Here is a 19,429-nt window from a genome sequence, read left to right on the forward strand (position 1 = left end):
ATAGTAGTATTTTATAAGACGTCTCTGTTCTCAGGTTTAACAAATAGATGAATTAAGTAGAGGGAATGCCTACCACAGCACAGGCGACGAGTCAATGGAAAAATAAATGTGCCGCCTCAAGTGTTTTTCCTCTTTCCTTCTCTTTCCTTCTTCTGTTTTTGCAATGAGTTAGGATAAAACTAAATCAACCACAAGAATCAAAGCAACTATATTTACCAAACTGGCTTTTATTACAGTGTTAGGATAAAAATATCTGGGGTGTTATTGGTGTTTTAATGCTTTAAACACAGTAAGTTATTGTCTGTAAATTATCAGTTCCACTCACATGTGCACGGCCTCTCTATCAGGGGGATTCTCTCTGTTCAATAATAGCAGCCACTACAAAAAGAGCCTGATTGGGAAAGTTAGTTTTGTTCCACACACACCATGTAAGTTCTGTGTGTGTATTTGGGGGAAGCACAGTTGCTGTGACATATACACAGGTGTATGTGCTGAAATGGGAAACATGAGTCCTCCGAGCTGCTTAACTAGCTTATCCCCTCTGTTGAGCCTGAGAAGCATGGTAATGCCTCCAAAGTATTAAAATGAATCTTATTTTATACACAAGACAAGAAATGGAAGCAAAATAATATATTACATTCTCTGTGTAGCACCTGAGATGATAATCATCTAGAGGACTTGAAGCCTTAACTCTAAGTCTGCCTTTATTTATATATGTGTAACTAAACATTGAGAGATGGGTACCAAACTTCACTACAGGACTGAACAGATAGGGGTGTGTGAGTGTGTGTGCATGTACTCAACATGGAAGTGTCCGCCCAACACAATTATTACCTGTACAAATATATATCAAGCACCTAGCACCTACTGTGTGTTTTATGTGTTCTAGACTCTGGAAATACTTTGGTATGCAAGATAGACATAGTCCGTATCCTTATAAATGAATAAACAAACGTATAATATCAAGTAGTGATGAATGCTATTAAAAAGTGAAGCCAGGAATGATAAAGGGAGGCCAGCTTAAGTAGGAGAGTCGCCTGCTCACAGACGTCTTTTGCAAGTCATGCAAATATCTACAGAATGAGCCTCTCAGGCAAAGGGGCGGGAAAGAATTAAGTCTCTGGGTGGCAGTAAGTTCAAAAACAGCAAGAATGCTGGGGTGACTGGACAGAGGTCAGAAAGGGGTCAAGGGCCAGAACATAGTGTGCCTTGGGGGCTGATGCAGGATTTTATATTTTGTTATAAGGACAATAGCAAGTCACTGGAGAGTGTTGAGCAAGTGAAAAACAGTCTAATCTATCACGCTGGCTGCTGTGTAAAGAGTAGACTATAGGGGGGCCACTGTGGAAGAGGGGAACTGTCAGGAGGCCACTGCAATCATCAAGGTAAGAGCTGTGGTGGCTTGAATGAAGGTGGAGGTGGTGAGAAATGGTTGAGTTTTAAATCTGTTGTGCAGGCATAGCCAAATAAAATTTCCTGCGGGCTTGAACATTGGTATGAGAAAAAGTGAGTCATTCAGGATGACTGTTAGGTTTTTAGCCTGAATAATTGAATGGAAGGTTATGCAATTTGCTGAGGTGGGGAACACCAAGGAGGAGTAGCTCGGGAGTTGGGAAGAGAAGTTATGAGCTCTGTTTTGGAATTAACCTTGGGAGACCTATAGGATCTCAAACAGGAAGTGTCTGGTAGGCCACTGGCTAAATGCGGCTATGGGTGCAAATTTTGGAGTCATTAGTCCAGAGTTATTTAAAACCATAGGGTTGAGTGAAACCATTTATGGAGAGTATATGAAAATGAAAGACAATGGGTCCTCAGAGTGAGCCCTGGAATAGAAGAAGCAAAACCGACAAAGGAAAAGAATGCTCAGAAATAGGGGGAAAGGTGTGGTATTTTGAAAGCAAATAGTGTTTCAAAGGAAGGGAGGTGAGCAGCTGAGAGGTGACTATGGGATTTGGCAGCATGAAGGTTGCTTGTGGCCTCGACAGGCATTGCTTCAGTGGACCAGAGGGGATGAAAGCCTGAGTGCAGACTACTCAGGAAAGACTAAGATGTAAGAAAGTGGAGGTAAGAGGATAGGCACTGCTTCTTAGGACTTTTGCAATAGAAAGAAGGTTGTAACTGGAGGATGCAGCCTTGAAGGAAGGTTTGTTTGGTTGTTTTTAAAGTTCGGGCACACTGGAAAGTCCTGAGCAGGCAAGAAGGAATGAGGAATAGACTTTAGGATTGGGGCAGAAACAATAATAGGGGGAAGACAGAATATATAAGTTGCAACGGAAATAAGTGAATAGATTGGAGGTAGCAAAATGAAGAGTTTATCTTCTGAGTGCTTCTATTGAATTAAAAAGTAAGGTCATCAACTGAGAGTGAGGATGGTGACTTTGAAGAAGGAGGCATTTGAAAAGACTGAGGAATGAAATAGTTACCTTGGAGGGTAGAAAGGTGCATTGACCACAGAAATTTAGTGGAGCTGAGTAGTTGCCAGTTTGGCTGTGTGGTTTTCTCTATCCACATTTAGTTGCTCAGGGGCAGGGGAGAGAGGGAAGAGGGTTAGGTTTAACCAGGACTAGTATTGCCAGGCAAATACAGAGGAAGGAGAGAGAGAACAAAAGGCAGGTGTATGAGGAGTGTTTATAGGGATGGGCCATAGAAGCTAAGCTCAGTAAAATGGGAAGTAAGGTCACGAGGGGATGATGGTCAGTGAAAAGGTGGCATTACCGGCAAAACAGTGGATTACTGCCACATAAAGGGACAGCAAATGGTATCATCTGCAGATATCCTTTAAAGTGCTTGGGGTTTTAAGGGATTGAGAATGGCAATAAAGAGAAAACAGAGAAGCTGCTTGCCTCTAATAATATAACGTGTGTGGGGGAAGTAGATACACACTGGCTCCCATTAGAAAGAGTGGGCAGGAAAGCCGTACTCTCAGAAGATAGCCAGGTTTTGGCCGGGCGCGGTGGCTCATGCCTGTGATCCCAGCACTTTAGGAGGGTGAGGCGGGCAGACCTTTGAAGTCAGGAGTTCGAGACCAGCTTGGCCAGCATGGTGAAACCCCGTCTCTACTAAAAATACAAAAATTAGCCAGGCATGGTGGCGGGCTCCTGTAATCCCAGCTACTTTGGAGGCTGAGGCAGGAGAAGCACTTGAACCCAGAAGGTGGAGGTTGCAGTGAGCCAAGATCACACCACTGTACTCCAGCCTGGGCAACAGAGTGAGACTCCATAAAAACAAAACAAAACAAAAACAAAACAAAACAGTGCTAGGTTTTGATTAGAAAAGAAGTTAAAGGAACCACTCAGAGGAGAATTTAAGGATTATAGATATTTTGCTGATGTGAGATCATGAGTTACAGGAATCATGTGGGAAAGTTTGGATGGTTAGGTTGAGTGGTAAATTGAGTTTTATTTGGGGACACACAGAAAGAAATAAGAGTACCAGGGGGAAAGGAAGACTCAGAAGATTTGCATTTCACATAAGGAGGCTCCATCTCAAGAAAGAATTATATCTAGAGCTGGTTAATAAGTGAGTTTTTGTGAAATCTGCAATCATTTCCATGTAGAAAAAATATCATCATTCTTAGTCAAGTTCCAAGGTTAATTCCCAAATTCAGGTGAAGATTAATGATATTCATAAGAAAGTAGAACCTACCCACTATGTATAGGAATGTTTCTCTAGATATTTGGTTTAGAATTTCCATTTGGAAGATGATATCTGCCTCCTCCTGGCAATGGGGCCGAGAGTGCCTTCACGTGCTGAGCAGTGGTGGTAGAAACTAGCAGTGTTCACTTTGGGTTGTAATGGTAGTGGCCTTGATTCAGAGAAGAGGCTAAGCAGAAACTGGTGTAACATGGATGTGAGATGAGAAAATGGTTTCCAGAGGCAGGGTCAGTGATGCAAAAGAGTCTGGGTGTGGTGGCTCATGCCTGTGGTCCCAGCTACTCAGGAGGCTAAGGTGACAGGATTGCTCAAGGACGGGAGTTCAAGGCTGCAGTAAACTATGATTGCACCACTCCAGCCTGGATAACAGAGTGAGACCCTGTCCCCAGAACCCCCAAAGAAGACGCAAAAATAGGGCAAGAATGGAGGACCGGGAAGACGAAAAGAAGGAAGGCATTCTGGAGGTGGCAAAGGAGGTGCAGAGAGGATAATGAACCTCAGGAGAAATGAGTGTGGTAGAGTGAGGAAGGTGAGATGAAATGGGGTTATTCTCCTTCCTTGTGGCTACTATGGAGATGCTACCAGCAGCCTGAGAGTGGCGGCCATAGGCTATGAAATTTTGGATTATCTTCACACATTCTGTTTTTTCTCATCCTTTTCATGTTTTTTTCTCATTTTCCTCCACTTTTCTTTTTTGTGCTGGTGCCCTGTCACCAACATTGTTGCTTAGCACTGGGCTGATGTGATGAATGGGGCAAAGGGTGGCGGTTTCCAGCCAATGTAGAGGAGAAGGAGGTGGGAAGAAAAGAAGTTCCCTATGAGCAGTTGTTTTGGGAGCCAGTTATCAGGAAGTGACAAATGTAAACTGGGTTTCTATAAGCTGGGGCACTGACAGAGTCTATGCATATCTATTAGAAGAGGATCATGCATTCCTATCACTAATGACATGAAGAGAGTTGATAGGAGTTAATAAATATATCTGAGTAGAAAACCTTATGTGTATATTTTGATTATATTTCCCATAACTAATATATTTGCTGACTTCAAGTTGTGGTCATCAACAGATCATCAATAGATATAATTATATTTATTTCAATGAGTATATGTTTGTGTTTTATGAGCATGTATTGAAATTCGCAATTTTGTACTTCAAGGGCACACATCTCAGATACCATTGTCATAAGAACTAATGTTTAACTTAAGAAGATTTCATCTTTGGGACTGACATACATAACATCTGAACCCACGGATTTAAAAGCTTTCTTCGTGCCAGCAGTGATGTTAAAGCATGCTATATATTATCATAGAATTACTATCCTTTATATGTTTTGGTATTAATTGCATGAGGTATTATAATACAAGACGCTCATATTTTAGAGATGGTTGAGTCTCTTCACAGTTTTTAAAATGAGGAATGATGAAGAGTTCCTTGTGAGTGAGTGGGAGCCACTTTCCATGTGATCCAATGTTGATTTAATTTCACAAGATCAAGATCAAAAGCAAAACATGACTGTTACACATCTAACCAAATACATATGGTTATGTGAAACACAGTATATTACAGTGGCTAAAGACGACAGCTCTGAAATCAGATAGACCTAGGATGAAATCAGCTCAGCTTCTTGTAAGCTATGTCTGCTGGCAAGTCATTTAACCTCTTCAGGCTTAGTCTTCTCATAGTAAAACTAGAGCTACCATGGAATGATTTGCAGGATGCTTGTGAGGACTAAGTGAAATGATGTAGGTGTGTGCTTAGCAAAGTTCCTGGCAATAAGGAGTACTCAATAAGTACTACTAATAATACTAATGAAGTTAACTATTGTTGACCAGATGGATGGAGTATGGAAATGATTCATGGGATTGTGGCGGATGCTCTTGGTCCTTAGCCCAGATTCCTTTACCAGACCGGTTCACCCATTCTCTGGCTGCTGAATGCTGGCTGCTCATGGTCATGGCAGCTCCTGCTGCTGAACAGGCCACCTCATTGCCTTCCCTCATGCCCCACCTGGGGGAAGGCTTTAGCCAATGACTGACATGAAGTGCATAAGACTGGCCTGCTTGCCGTAAGGCGTAACCAGTTCTCCTCTACTTAGGTGAGCCCAGCCCATGGTCCAGCCTCCTTTGCCCAAATCTATGCTAAATGACTTCACTTGCCAAATGAGTCAGGGACACAATGACTCAGCCTTTCATGTGGAAGCTTCCAAAATTCTAAAAAGGGATCTTAAACACACACACACACACACACACACACACACACACACACACAGAGAGAGAGAGAGAGAGCACTCCCAGGCCTGTATTAAGGCTAAAGGTAAAATTAAAATATAGTAATTAAAGTTATACTAAAATTTAGTTCTGTGCATCCTAGTGGTTAAAGCAAAGAGAAGAGACACAATAGTCACATGGTTAGCATTAGTAATAATTTTCAAAAGCACACAATGCCTCAGTACTTTGGTCTAAAGAATTTATCCTCTGGGGCTTCACAGGGAGCCCATGAGTGGCAACGGTGAGAACCATCCCTATGGTAAATGCAGTTGTGTGCTGTTTCTAGTCATTTCTCACAGCATATTCACTGATGGCTTTAAACCCAACTGCTGTTCCTCTCAGGGCCGGGAAAGAGAAAATCAGTGTAATCCAACAGCATGATTTTATGGGAGTCTGAATTAGTTCAAAGATAAAATCTTGATTCTCTAGACTAGAGGAAGGAATATGTCCTTTCAACTCTCCCCTGTTCCCTCCACCCAGTTCTCTCAGATGTGTCTTTGATTAGAAATTGAACAGCAAGTAGCTACAGGTTTGTTTGTTTGTTTATTTATTTATTTATTTATTTATTTATTTTCCTTGCATATGCCTGTGGGACAGGTTTTCTGTGTTGCTGCTTAAGGTCTGACTTAAGACCTTAAGTCAGGCAGATTCACAGTGTTTTGTGAGAATGAACTGTGGCACCAAGACTGCTATTTTAACAAAGGCCTGTTCTATCTGCGAAGCACAGTAGGCTGAAGACGTTCCTGTTTTGTCTTGTCATGTTTTAGTTTTAACCTGGCCTTCAAAAAGAATGTTCTGCAGATTATTCGCTTAGGTAAACCCAGTGGCTGCACACTGTGTGTTTGCTTACAAATGCTCCTTACAGTTCGAATCACTTCTGAAGAAGGATAAGTGAAATAGTAAATGAGGAGTTTACAATGCATTGTGCGCATGTCAGGGTTTTCTGGTAACATATCGAATCTATCATTACAAAGGTAAGTTAGGGGAGAGACATGAAGTATCATCCTTGCCCCTGTTCCAAATCTGTTTCTCACAGAGCCCAGGAACTGTCTTCTTTCGAACACCAGAAAATGTGGCACAACAAAGCTGCAGGTCTTGAGAAAGAATGTCCCCCTCTCTTAAAAGAAATGTTCTTGGAGGGTGGCCTGGATTGTTTTCCTTGAAGATTTTCTAGAGTGAACAGCTGTAACAATTTTCTATAATTTGCCTTGGTGCAGATGCTGAAAGAGAGCGTTCACAATAAAATATATGCAGTATATGTAATTTCAGCTGGATGTTCTGGGGTTTTAAAGTAAAAATGTGTACCTGCAAGCTGTTTTATAGTTTCTCAGTCATAATTATCTCTGTTACACAGAAGGCTACAACTGCAACTCCTCCTTCATGTGCAAGCTTTCCAAAAATATCTTGATAATTTTGCATATTCTGCAAGCCACAGTGTTCTTCTTGTGTTCGATTTGGGAAGTGCGTTAAAATGTTTAATTTCTCTTTGCAATAAGTTTATGACGTAATCACATCAACGGGGAGGATGGTGGATAATCTATGGAAGAAGCGCTTGCAAAAGGTACAGCAACTGGAATGGATGTCGAGTAATACCTGCTGCAAAATAACTTCAGCTAAAGTTATATGCAGCATGACTGGACATAATGCTTGTGTATTGCAACCCACATTATTCTATTGATAAAATGGGAGAAAGGTGTTGGAGAAGATGGTGAGGATTCTTAACAGCTGCAGCTTGCTCCCTTCCTCTAGGGAGTTTGTGCTCATGCTTGTAGCATTCCTCAGGGGATGGATAAGGAGAGGGGCTGGGGTATCAGTGCGAAGCCAAATCCCCAGACAGTTGATGAGTGATCGCTCTGCTACACATGTCCCCAGTTAGCTCAATGATTGACCCTCTCTCCAATTGTCAGCCCCATTTCTTGACTACTTCATTTGTCCCCGTTGCACAGAAATGTATTTTCCACACTAATTACAAAATGGACTGCTACTGATGCCCTTCATTACACACATAGTTGCTGAGCACCTCCAATTAAGTTGTTCAATAGTTACCATTCGGATTCCACTGGTCCTCTCCACCCAACACGAACAAGAAGTTTTCCACCTCCACAACGCAGTGGTGGGCACTGTTGTATGGCATAACTGAAATTAAGAAAAAAAAAAAAGACATATGAAATTTTCCATCTCAGGATTTGCTACGTTGGCTCACTGGCTATTTGTTTCACTGAAGTGCATAAAATGTGAGACTGACTCAGAGGAAGAAGAACGCACAGGTAGCCAAGCCGCTAGTCACCAATCCAGGGATCCCTATGCAGTGACTCAGCGGTGTGTTCCCAGTGGTTTCAAACCCAACCCCTTTTGACTAATTTTACATAATGTTATTCCAGAAATTAGTCAAGAACAACCTGTCATGCTGCTTTCAATTCCTAGGTTCTCCTAACCTGCCTGATGATGTGGATAGTGATCTGAACGACTGACACTCCTAAATGGTCAGGGCTGGGGTTGCTTCTTGGAAGAAGTATCCCTGAATACACTTGGAGCCATTAAGAGGCTCTGCCCAACTTGGTTTGCTGGCAGTCTTTCCATAAACAGACTCAGGGTGCTTGGTAGCTTTCTATTCCACAGCAATGAACAAGCTGAATTTCCATACAGTTTTAAGTTTTTAAATTAAGGTCCTGCTGATTTAATGCCTCCTCCAAATGTATACGCTTAATTTCCTGTACAATGTCATTAGCAGCACAATCACACATTTTCTATCTATCTGCTTAGGAGCTCTTCTGTAACAAAGATGAAAACTGTCAGGAATATCACAAATATCTATTCTCCTTGCCTCTCCCTTCTCTCTGCCCAAATGTGGTGGATGTGAGGAGGGGACATTATTCAGAAACCCACTAATGCCAGCTTTCTCTGTATTTGTTCTGATTTACATTTCCTTTAGGGAGACACAAAATACCAGAATAGGATGCTCCTGTCTCCTTTCATGCTGTGCAGTGTTAGTCTCTGCTACAATAATATCCTATGGTAAATGTAAACGTATAGAGCATTAGTTATATCTCCTACAGTGGTTTGGGCCCAGTAGGAAAAATGATGTCCTTGTTCAGCTCATCATATGGGCACCTTAAATCTAGGTGAGGACAAATGGGGAGGTGATGTGCATGTTCAGGCAGGGAACTCATTCCTTGACACGGATCAACAGAGCACTTAAGAAACCAGTGCAGTGGGAAATCAATATGAGTCAGGGCCAACTCTTACTTTGTGCTCCTTTGCCAATGCAGAGAGAGAGAAAGTGAGGAGACCTATCTCACGCCTGACTTATTTTGGGTGCTATATAGCTCTCATTTCATTTTGTTTTTATTATCTTTTATTTTTCTCAGGAAGCATTTATGCTGGCTAGGATATGTAAATAAAAAATAAGAAACAGGCACAGGTTTGAGACTTACAACACAGCCTCTGAAAGAGCAAATCAGATCATTTAAGCTTCTTACCATGGGATTTTAGGAGTTTTGTTTTGTTTATTTACCTACTGACTTATTTATTTGTACTGTAAATATGCATTGTTTTTGAACTTATACCCACAAGGCAGAAGGCATTGGTAGGTAAACCTCCAATCTGGGGGATAATGTAGAAATTGGGTGGGCAGTGGTTTGTGTGGTCCATGAATCAGGTCAATTGACTTTGAGAGTCATCTCAAGAATGTCCTTTAGCCCATCAATCCTCAGTTTCTCTCTTTGAAAAACACTTTTACCTGTGTAGATCCTGCAGCCTTCACTACTCAGAATTCATTGTGGCAGAGTATACGTGAGGCTCATTGAGCAACAGAGGTGGAATATGTTTGAAAGATTTTCTTCCCTTTAATTAGTTCATCATTGTTTGGAGCATAATGCTGGTTCCAAAATATCAAAAACAAAACGAAGCTTCGTTATCATATTGTGAACAACCTGGTGCCACTCCAGTTGACGGTAACGTCCTCTGGCCAGTGGTAAACTTACTCAGCATTAATGATAATGATGCTGTATGCATCAATTCACATGAGATACAGAGCAGTCATAGAGGCCATCAGCTACAACGAACTTATTCTATGACCACAGCTCTTCAAATATTTCTTTTAAACTTTCAGTCAGTTCAACATTTTGCCCAGATCTTATAAATAATGAAAAATGGTATTATTATTTTTTAAACCAGAAGTCCAGCTTCATAATAAAGTACAGTCTCTGAAAATAAAATGACACTTGTGTTTTGTTCTTGCCATTCATTTGCTCTCATTCAGGCAAGCAGAAATTAAGTGAAGGAAACAATACATGATTTATTTTTAAGCCTCTTTTTCATTTGATTACCCCTATTGTTATGCTTTATGCAAACAAATGAAACTATTGCACTAAGCTAACTATTGAACTCTTCAAAATAAGAGAAAAGAAGGTCTTTGAAGTCCTAATTTAAAGGCTACTTGAAGGAATTCTCATCTATTTACACATTTTTACCCTTGTTTTAAAACCTGTGTGCTATATTTCTTGGCTGAGCATTTCAGTATTCTCATTCCTGAATTATTGTCTTTTCTGAATTATTACTGTGGATTGAGAGGCTATAAATATACTCAAATGCTCGTTGAAATTATTCTGAATATAAAACTCTCCCAAATTTATTTTTAAAAATCTATATTCAATCAATGTTTGAATTTTGCAAAAGATCTAATTTCTTTGACTTCTGATTAAGCCCAAAGAAAAGCAAAATAAATAGGGTAGTGAACAAGAGCAAACAATTGTTTAAAATGGCCTTGGGTACTGCACTTATTGATTTTCTTTTAAATAACCACAGATACATGCCTGCTCCTTTCCAGATTTCTCCAGAGGTGGACAAGTGTCTCGCCCGCACAAGCAGGTAGTGGGGGAGGTTTGTACTCCAGGTTCACATACAGCCCAGTGTGAGTTTTTAGCGTGTCAGTCAGTGAGTTAGAGGGAAAGGGGAAAGAGAAGCTAATCAGGATGAAATGAGATTAAAGGCTGTCTAATTTTACAGCAACTGTGATCCATCAGCCACTGTGAAAGTGACAGTGGAAATGAATGATGGAGACAGACAGGTGGGGCTGTACATTTCACTGATTTATCCTCAAATGCACTGGGCCTTATTTTATTGAGTGAACATGACCGCATTTATCATGACTGTCATCTAAACCCACTTCCCTCCATTTAAAAAGGTCACTTTACTCGGAGTAGGAGAGAGGCACTTTCAAATCAGATTCAAAATCTAATAACACGTGTTTATAAGGCCCTTTGCGAGACTTCTCAACTTTATTAAACAAACAGGTAGTGCTAGGAGGAAAGAAAAAAAAAAGCCAGAAAATTGGAGAAGAAAACACTTTTCATCACCTGAAGGGGCACTTCATTTCATCTCTAAATTTCAAGCAATTTGTACCATTTTTCCCTTCCACTCCAAGCACTCAAAATTCTATTCTAGTCTTGGGAAATTAAATAAAACATTTACATTTAATACTTTCAATTAAGAAAGTAGGAATCAGGTAATGCTATAAAATAAACTTGGAGAGGATATTGTCACAGTATTTACTCTGCAGAATGACTAATCATCACACAGGAAATAGATGTTAGCAATTGTAACAAGCTGAATCTCTGCCACAATTAACTTATGTACCTGTTCATTGTTTCCCCATAACTTTAAGGCCATAAAAATCTCATTTACACAGTCTTTTACCCCTCCCTGTACCAGAGCAATAAAATGTCCTGAGATCTTATGCACAAAATTGGTCTCTGTGGATGGGAAAACGGAGTCAGACTCTCTGGGAATTCTCTGTTACTTTTTGCAATAATAACCAGCACTGACCAAACATTTACTATGTGCCACATATATGTACATTAAATATATAATTATATTTATCTATATTATGACTTTGGAAATACAAAAACAGTTGCATTCTTGCTATTCATTTGTTCACACCTTGGCCAAGCAGAAATTAAGTGAAGGAAATAATACATGATAAAATATACCGATAGTATATTTACCTAAATTGGCTCACATCTTCCATTTAATACAACTAATCGTAAAGGAGGCATTGCTCATTCATTTCATTTTTTAAGAAATACTAAAAGGCCTTGAGAGGGTAAGTCACTTGTTGAAGGTCAGACTCAGGTACCGAACGGCAGAGATAGAATCCAAACATGGGGATATCTGGACCCCGACTCACGCCCTTATCCATTTCACTCTACTGATTTTCAATAGGTATGTTCAGCCATCCAGCAAGTAATTACTGAGTTCCTGAGTGTTCAGTGATGGTGTTTTTGAAATTTGTGTATAATTTTTTATATTGAATCATATTTTAAACGTGTTTATTACTATGATATTTGAATGAATCCTTAAAGCAAGAAGACATTCCTTTAAATGATTTCCTATAAATCTGGATATTCGAATAGCTGGTTTTCTTAAAGCAGAGTACATTTGTTTGATAGAGCCAGAAAAAAACACTGAGAAAATCAGCCAGTTAAGGGTGGGTAGAGTCTGTTGGCAGATTTTTTTTTTTTTTTTAAGCAATGAGGACATATTTCAACCTTGAAATTTGAAATATCTTGGTTACAGAGGCTGTTTTCCTGGCCTATAAGATGTCCAGGGGTCTTGTTTGTATTCCTGAAGGCCTTATTGTACTAGAGATCCACACTACTGTGCCTCCTCTTCTCACATTTTACATCTAAGGAATGTAAACCTCTTCCAGCAGAAAGCATAGGTATCCTTTGCAACCCCCAAATTTTCATGAATATCCAAACAAGAGATTGCATAGGGCTGTGCCAAGAATATAGACTTGCTAAATAGATGGTTATTGAATGTTTATCAATTAGATGTAACATTTGTGAAGGCCTTGATATTTTTGGTCTCAAACACATAAGCTTGCAAAACTGTCAGATATAACAAAGTTCTCAATTGTTTTGAAAAAATAATTAATGCCCATGGTAAAAATACAATCTTAAAAAAGAGGACATACAGAACAAATAAGTCTTCCTCTTACCCTCGGCCCGCCCTCAGCCTTTCAGTTCTCTACCACAGAGGCAATCTCTGTTACTATGTTCTCGGGTTTTCTTTCCAGAGACATTATATATCTGGGTCATTTTTGTTAACACAAATGGCAGCAGCATACTATAGACATACTGTTTAGTGTCTTGCTTTTTCGCACTTAATAATACATTCATTCATTCATTCTTTCTCCATTAATCAAGTATGTGTTTTTGTGCTACTCCATGCCAGGCAATGTTGTACCTGCAGGGGAGGTCATGGTAAGCAGCAAACCAGGTACACACTAGTCAGGGGAAGCACATAATAAACACAGACACAAAGAAATAAGCTCTTTTGTTTGAAATGATAAGTGTAAGAAGAAAAATAAATCTGGGTCGGGGAGAGGGAGTGGCAAGGTTAGTGAGTTTTACCAGTGCTCAGGGAAGGCCTTTCTGAGTAGATGACTTGTGAGGAGATGAAGTGAGTGAGGGAGCTGTCCAGGGTGTAGGTGCAAGAATAGCAAATGCAAAGACCTTGAGGAACAGGTTTGAAATGTGTGAGGGACAGCAAGAAGACCAGAACACAGGGATCTGAGATGAGGATGAGGAGAGAGGCCCAGGGCAGACCCGTGCAGTGTGGAAGGACATGGTCAGAAGATAATGCTGGCATTATCATCCACTGAAATATTTTAAGTGGCTGCACAGTGTTCCATTTGATGGGCATTCTATCATTGATTCCATTTCCTTCTGATGGTTAATTCATTCAACAAACATTCACTAAACACTCATTAGGTGCAGGCACCTTTCCAGTTGCTGATAATACTTAACTGAACGAGGCAGACAACATCCCTGCTCTCCTAGACCTTATATGATAGAGAGGAAGAACAACACAGATAAATAAATAACAAATAGAAGCACAGCCAGGTGATGACGGATGACATAAAGAGAAATACAATGGGACGATGTGCTAGAGAGTGAGTGCCTGTCTATTATTTTAGTTGAAGCAGTTGGTCCAGAAGTGGGAATGAGTTGGTTGTGCCTGAGAAGCAGGTTGTGCCTGAGAAGCAAGTTGGTTGTGCCCGAGAAGCCTGTGTGTTGTGAGCACCTTGGGTGAGGGCCCAACAGGCATGGGATGAAGTCAGCAGGCAGACACAGGCTGAAATGCAGGTCTTTATGAGCCAGAATAAGCATGGTGGATTTTATGCTAAGCATGATGAAAAGGCATGGGAGGGGTTTAAGTGGCAGAATGACATAATCTGATTTATGTTTTAAAAATATCAGTCTGGCTACTATTGAGGTTGTAGGAGGAAAAGAAGGAAAAGAGGGGGACCAAGCAGAGGTTCCTTCTGTGATCTAGATGAGAGAAGATGGAGGCTTGGCCGGGAGGGGACAGTAGGGATGGACAGAAGGGTCATGCTTTGAAGGTTGCTGCTGTTACACGCAGTGCTGTGTTGAGTGTCCTTGCAGATACATAACACACGTGCATAGTTTATCTGTAGGATTGATTCTTGTAAGTGAAATTTCTGGGCCAAAGAATAGGTACATTTTACATTTTGATGGATATCATCATATTGTACCGATTTTTACACTTGTATCTTTGCCAGTATGGTGTGTGAACAATTCATGTCTAGTTAAAATCTAAATCTTTATTTATTTGTGGTACAGGTGCAGCAAGTGTTCCTACACTTAAAATCCATTTGTATTTTACACATTTTTGTTGAGTTTGAGTTTTTGATATAATTCGTTACTTATAATTACATAATTTCTGTTTTTAAGGTATTCTTTTCTAGGAATGAACAAAATAAATGATATTTTGGAAGCATCATGCTGCTAGAATATATATTTGTGAAATATTTACTCATTGAAGCAAATTCAAATAGCAATTACATGCTGTTGAAAACAAATAATCTGAAAGAAAGATGCTTCACTTTAATAATATTGAATATTCCTTGCCATGGGATCTTAGAAGGTTTTTTTTAAAAAAAAACAAAAACAAAACAAAACGAAAACTTCTGGCCGGGCACAGTGGTTCATGCCTGTAATTCCAGCACTTTGGGAGGCCAAGGTGGGCAGATCACGAGGTCAGGAGATCGAGACCATCCTGGCTAAGATGGTGAAACCCCGTCTCTACTAAAAATACAAAAAGTTAGCCAGGCATGGTGGCAGGCGCCTGTAGTCCCAGCTACTTGGGAGGCTGAGGGAGGAGAATGGCATGAACCGGGGAGGTGGAGCTTGCAGTGAGCCAAGATCGTGCCACTACACTCCAGCCTGGGCGACAGAGGGAGACTCCGTCTCAAAAAAAAAAAAAAAAAAAAATTCTTCAATTTTAAGTAAATGCAATTGAGAAACATAAATGTTTTAAAATGTGCTAGTTAGTTTAATCCTACCATTCAGTCTTACAGCAAAGATCTAGCAACTTGGCTAACGCATTCCTGGAGATAGCAACAGCTACACAGTAAAACATTTTACACATTACGAAGTGCTTGATAGATATTATTGAATAAATAATCCATAGAAAAAGCTCTGCTACTTTTTTTCTTTTATATTTCGACTCTACTATCGTTTCAAACTACAAATAAATGGAAACATTTTGTATATTTGGGGGATGATTTGATCATTATGGACAGTTAGTCTGGAAAGTTTAACCCTGTAAGAGTTTTTATGGTCTGAATCCAGTTATGAGTTGGCAAATGTTCTGAATTAACCCAAAGGTGGCCAGCACTTTCTCCCTTACCTCCTACTTGTTCTGCACATACCAAGCCAGATTTTCATAATCCCTGGAGATGAATTTACTTAAGTGAGTTTAAGGTGTATGAATCTAAAAAAAGTGTGCATTTAGGAGGCTGTGCAAGAACCAAGAGAGCTTGTCTCTCATAGTTCAAAATTGTATCTAGGGGTCAGTTTTCTTGACTATGAAGATTATTTAATCACTCCCTCATTTGTGCAATGGTTGGACTAAATGCATGCTTTTACTGTGTCACTTGCCAAGTGATGAAACAGTGTATTAAAATGGCTTGCTTTTGGCTTGTCACCCCCAAAAGATCTATGAGCCCCTGAAGGCCAGATGCTATCATCTCCATAGCTTCATGCCTAGCACAGAACCCAGCACATAGTACTGGGCCAGACTCAGGCATCCCTATAGCATTTAGGCATAACGTAGTAATCAGAAATATTAATGCATCAGTAAATGTTGATTTATTGATCAATGAATAGCACAAATGACTGAGTGCTAGCTAAGAGACTATGGAATTCACTTTTTTGGAAGGTGGAAAAAATTGTGATGGATGCCAGAAGATGCGAAGGAGGGAGGAAGTGAAAGAAGAAAAGAAGAAGAAAGGGTGCCTTTGGTAAGGATTCTATGGCTTCTAGGATTGATGTCACCATGCAACACGTATGTCAGTTTTAAGCAAAGGAGGTTTGCAAGCTTTTCAAAGGCTGACCATATATTATTTCTTTCCAGAACTATGATAACACCTAATTGTGCCAAGGGCAAAGGTTTTCAGTAAAACCTTGTTGATTTACAGTTTTAGTTCTGAACACTTAACTTGGGGAAGTGCTAATAAGCAGTGAGATTCATGTGATTTCACATTGGACTTCTATTACCTGTTTAAGCAAAACTGACCTTCAAAGTCTTATTTTTATCTTAGTTCAAATATTTTCACTAATATATTCCTAAATTATGATCATGTTATTTTAATATCAACTGTTTTACTTTGAATACTTCCTGGCATGCTAGTAGGAACTTAAATACAGTTTTACTTTTACTTTTGGAGAGTAAAACATCTTTGGGAATGAAAGCTGCCCTCTCTTTCAAAGATTAGTTTTTCTTCCTGTTTCACAAAGTGTTGTGTGTTTCAGACACATGTCAATGAAACACTCTAGAGCTTTGATGATTGCCCTTTTCCAAGTGTCAACACAATATCTTCCAGATCATATTTTTCTGGGAGAAAGTATCATCACTCTGATACTTTTTATTGTTCTACACCCCAAAAGGATCATGTCAAAAATAGTAAACCTTCTAAATGAATTAAATTAGTAGAGCAACATATATTCTTTAAGCATTTGATAATAAAATCTTTGACAAAGGTTAAGGGAGTCAGGGCGATTTATAAGGTGGATGATATGGCAACAGGTAGCAAAAATGATTGTTATGTAGTTTAAATTATCTTGGATGATGGCCCCATAGTTGCGCCAAGTTATTGAGGGCAGAAGGAAGGAAATGGGTGTGGCCTACATAATGAGGATTTATAAGAGGCGTTTTCTGATGCAAAACCCACATACTCAAATATGGGAAGGTGAACTCTAGTGGTTCACTTGAAAACCTGCAAGGTATCAGAAGGTCTAATTGAGAATCTATTTTGGGCCAGGCACAGTGGCTCACACCTCTAATCCCAGCACTTTGGGTGGCCGAGACAGGCGGATCACCAGAGGTCAGGCATTCGAGACCAGCCTGTCTAACATGTTGAAATCCCGTCTCTACTAAAAATACAAAATTAGCCGGGCGTGGTGGCATGTGCCTGTAATCCCAGCTACTTGGGGGCTGGGGCAGGACAATTGCTTGAACCCAGGAGGTGGAGGTTGCAGTGAGCCGAGATTGCACCATTGCACTCCAGCCTGGGCAACAGAGCGTGACTCTGTCTCAAAAAAAAAAAAAAAAAAAAATCATATTTCAAGCAGCTAATTCATTTCATTCAAAAATATGTACTGTGTACCTATTGGTTAGTATGCTAACCTCTGAGTATATGAAGATGAATTGTATACCTTTCCTTCATCCCAGAGCTCACCGTGTAGACAGAGAGAGAACATGAGAACAGATAAATAGGATACAGAGTACTCCAGGTAGAAGAGCAATAGATGCTCTAGGGAGGAAATGACTAAAACTTCAGTGAGAAAGTGAGGCTTAAGCTTAATCATAAGGCTGAAAAGAGATTTTTCCAAGGTGTTGCATCAGTAAGTGTCATTATCAGGAAAAGGCACATAGATTCCACAAATATTTACTGAGCACCTGCTAAGTGCCAGGCCTTGGGCGAGGCCCTGTGATATAATTTTTAAATATCAGCTTAATTTTTAAAAAATGAATTATTAGATCAATGTCTGAAATCTTCTTATAAGTTCTAGTGTTCTATATCACTGTATCATGACTACAGTTAACAATAACATATCATATAGCTTCACATAGCTAGAAGGAGAATGTTGAATGTTCCCAACACAAAGAAATGATAAATGTTTGAGATGATTAATGTGCTAATTACCCTAATATGATTGCTATACATTATATGTAGCAAAACATCACTGTGTACCCTATACGTTATTATTTGTCAGTTACAAAACAAAATAAAATTTTAAAAACGATTGTACTATGGCCGGGCGCGGTGGCTCATGCCTGCAATCCCAGCACTTTGGGAGGCCTAGGCAGGTGGATCACTTGAGGCCAGGAGTTTGAGACCAGCCTGGCCAACATGTTGGAATTCCATCTCTATTAAAAATACAAAAATTAGCTGGATGTGGTGGCACATGCCTGTAATCTCAGCTACTCGGGAGGTTGAGGCGGGAGAATCACTTGAACCTGTGAGGTGGAGGTTATAATGAGCCAAGATCACACCACGGCACTCTAGCCTGGGCAACAGAGCAAGACTGTCTCAAACTAACTAACTAACTAACTAAATAAATAAATAAACAAATAAACAAATGTTAAATTATTACAATATCAACTTTTTAATTGAGGTCTGAGAAAATGTGTTGGGAGACAATGGTGCAAATAAGAGGAACGTGCTTTTATCTACACTGTCCTTTTGGACAGCGGGTCTGCTCTACCTACTCAGGTTTCCTTCTGGACCACTCTCTTCTTACACAATCCGGTGATCACAGCCTCTGCTCTAATTAAATGTTTCCTGACATGTGGAGCCACCTAATCATTCTGGAAGCAATTGGTAGCATTATCAGAACTGTGAGCAATACCTTTGTTCCTGCTAGATAATCTGTCATTGCATTTGTTCTAGCCGTCTCGGTGTGTTATTGGTGCCATTGCACTTATTTGACTTTAAAGCCGATTTCACTGCAAAAATTCAGAAGACTCTGTCATACAGTCCTCCAACGGCCATTTCATGGTGTGTGCAGGTGTATGTGTTATGTCCAGTAAGTACTAGAGCAGTTGGGCCAGGACATCAGGATTATATTGAGTCAACAGCTCGTCACACATAAGGGAAATGAAGGTGCAGTCCGTGATCTTAGCAGATGAGCCCAAGGTGGATGCTCAGGGCCATGATGAGGCCTAGAGCCATCTTTCCAGGAGGTTCTGCAATCTTGATTGCTGGGAAAAGGTGAAGAACTGAAGCAGTGCAGGTCAGAGCATGTAGAACAACATGATGAATCCCTTTACCCCTGTTTTGGCACTGTTTTTTAACTGGCAAAACTAGACATTCACTGAATACTAAGTAATATTTTTTTATGAATGTATTTATGAATGATATGAATATTTGCCACTTCTCCAGTCTTAGAATATAGACTGAGACCCTAGTGCTAAGACA

The 19,429-nt window shown here is 40.0% G+C and overlaps 1 protein-coding gene across 1 annotated transcript in view; it reads right to left on the reverse strand.

Annotated features, from left to right (window-relative positions):
• Positions 1-19,429, reverse strand: part of KLHL14 (kelch like family member 14) — a 98,447-nt gene that overhangs the window by 13,665 nt on the left and 65,353 nt on the right. The window contains exon 4 of the mRNA XM_025365389.1: positions 7,966-8,055. Within this exon, the coding sequence (XP_025221174.1) occupies positions 7,966-8,055 (90 nt within the window). The remainder of the gene's footprint in view (positions 1-7,965; positions 8,056-19,429) is intronic.

The sequence above is a fragment of the Theropithecus gelada genome, chromosome 18, assembly GCF_003255815.1.
Source record: "Theropithecus gelada isolate Dixy chromosome 18, Tgel_1.0, whole genome shotgun sequence".
Lineage (NCBI taxonomy): Eukaryota > Metazoa > Chordata > Mammalia > Primates > Cercopithecidae > Theropithecus > Theropithecus gelada.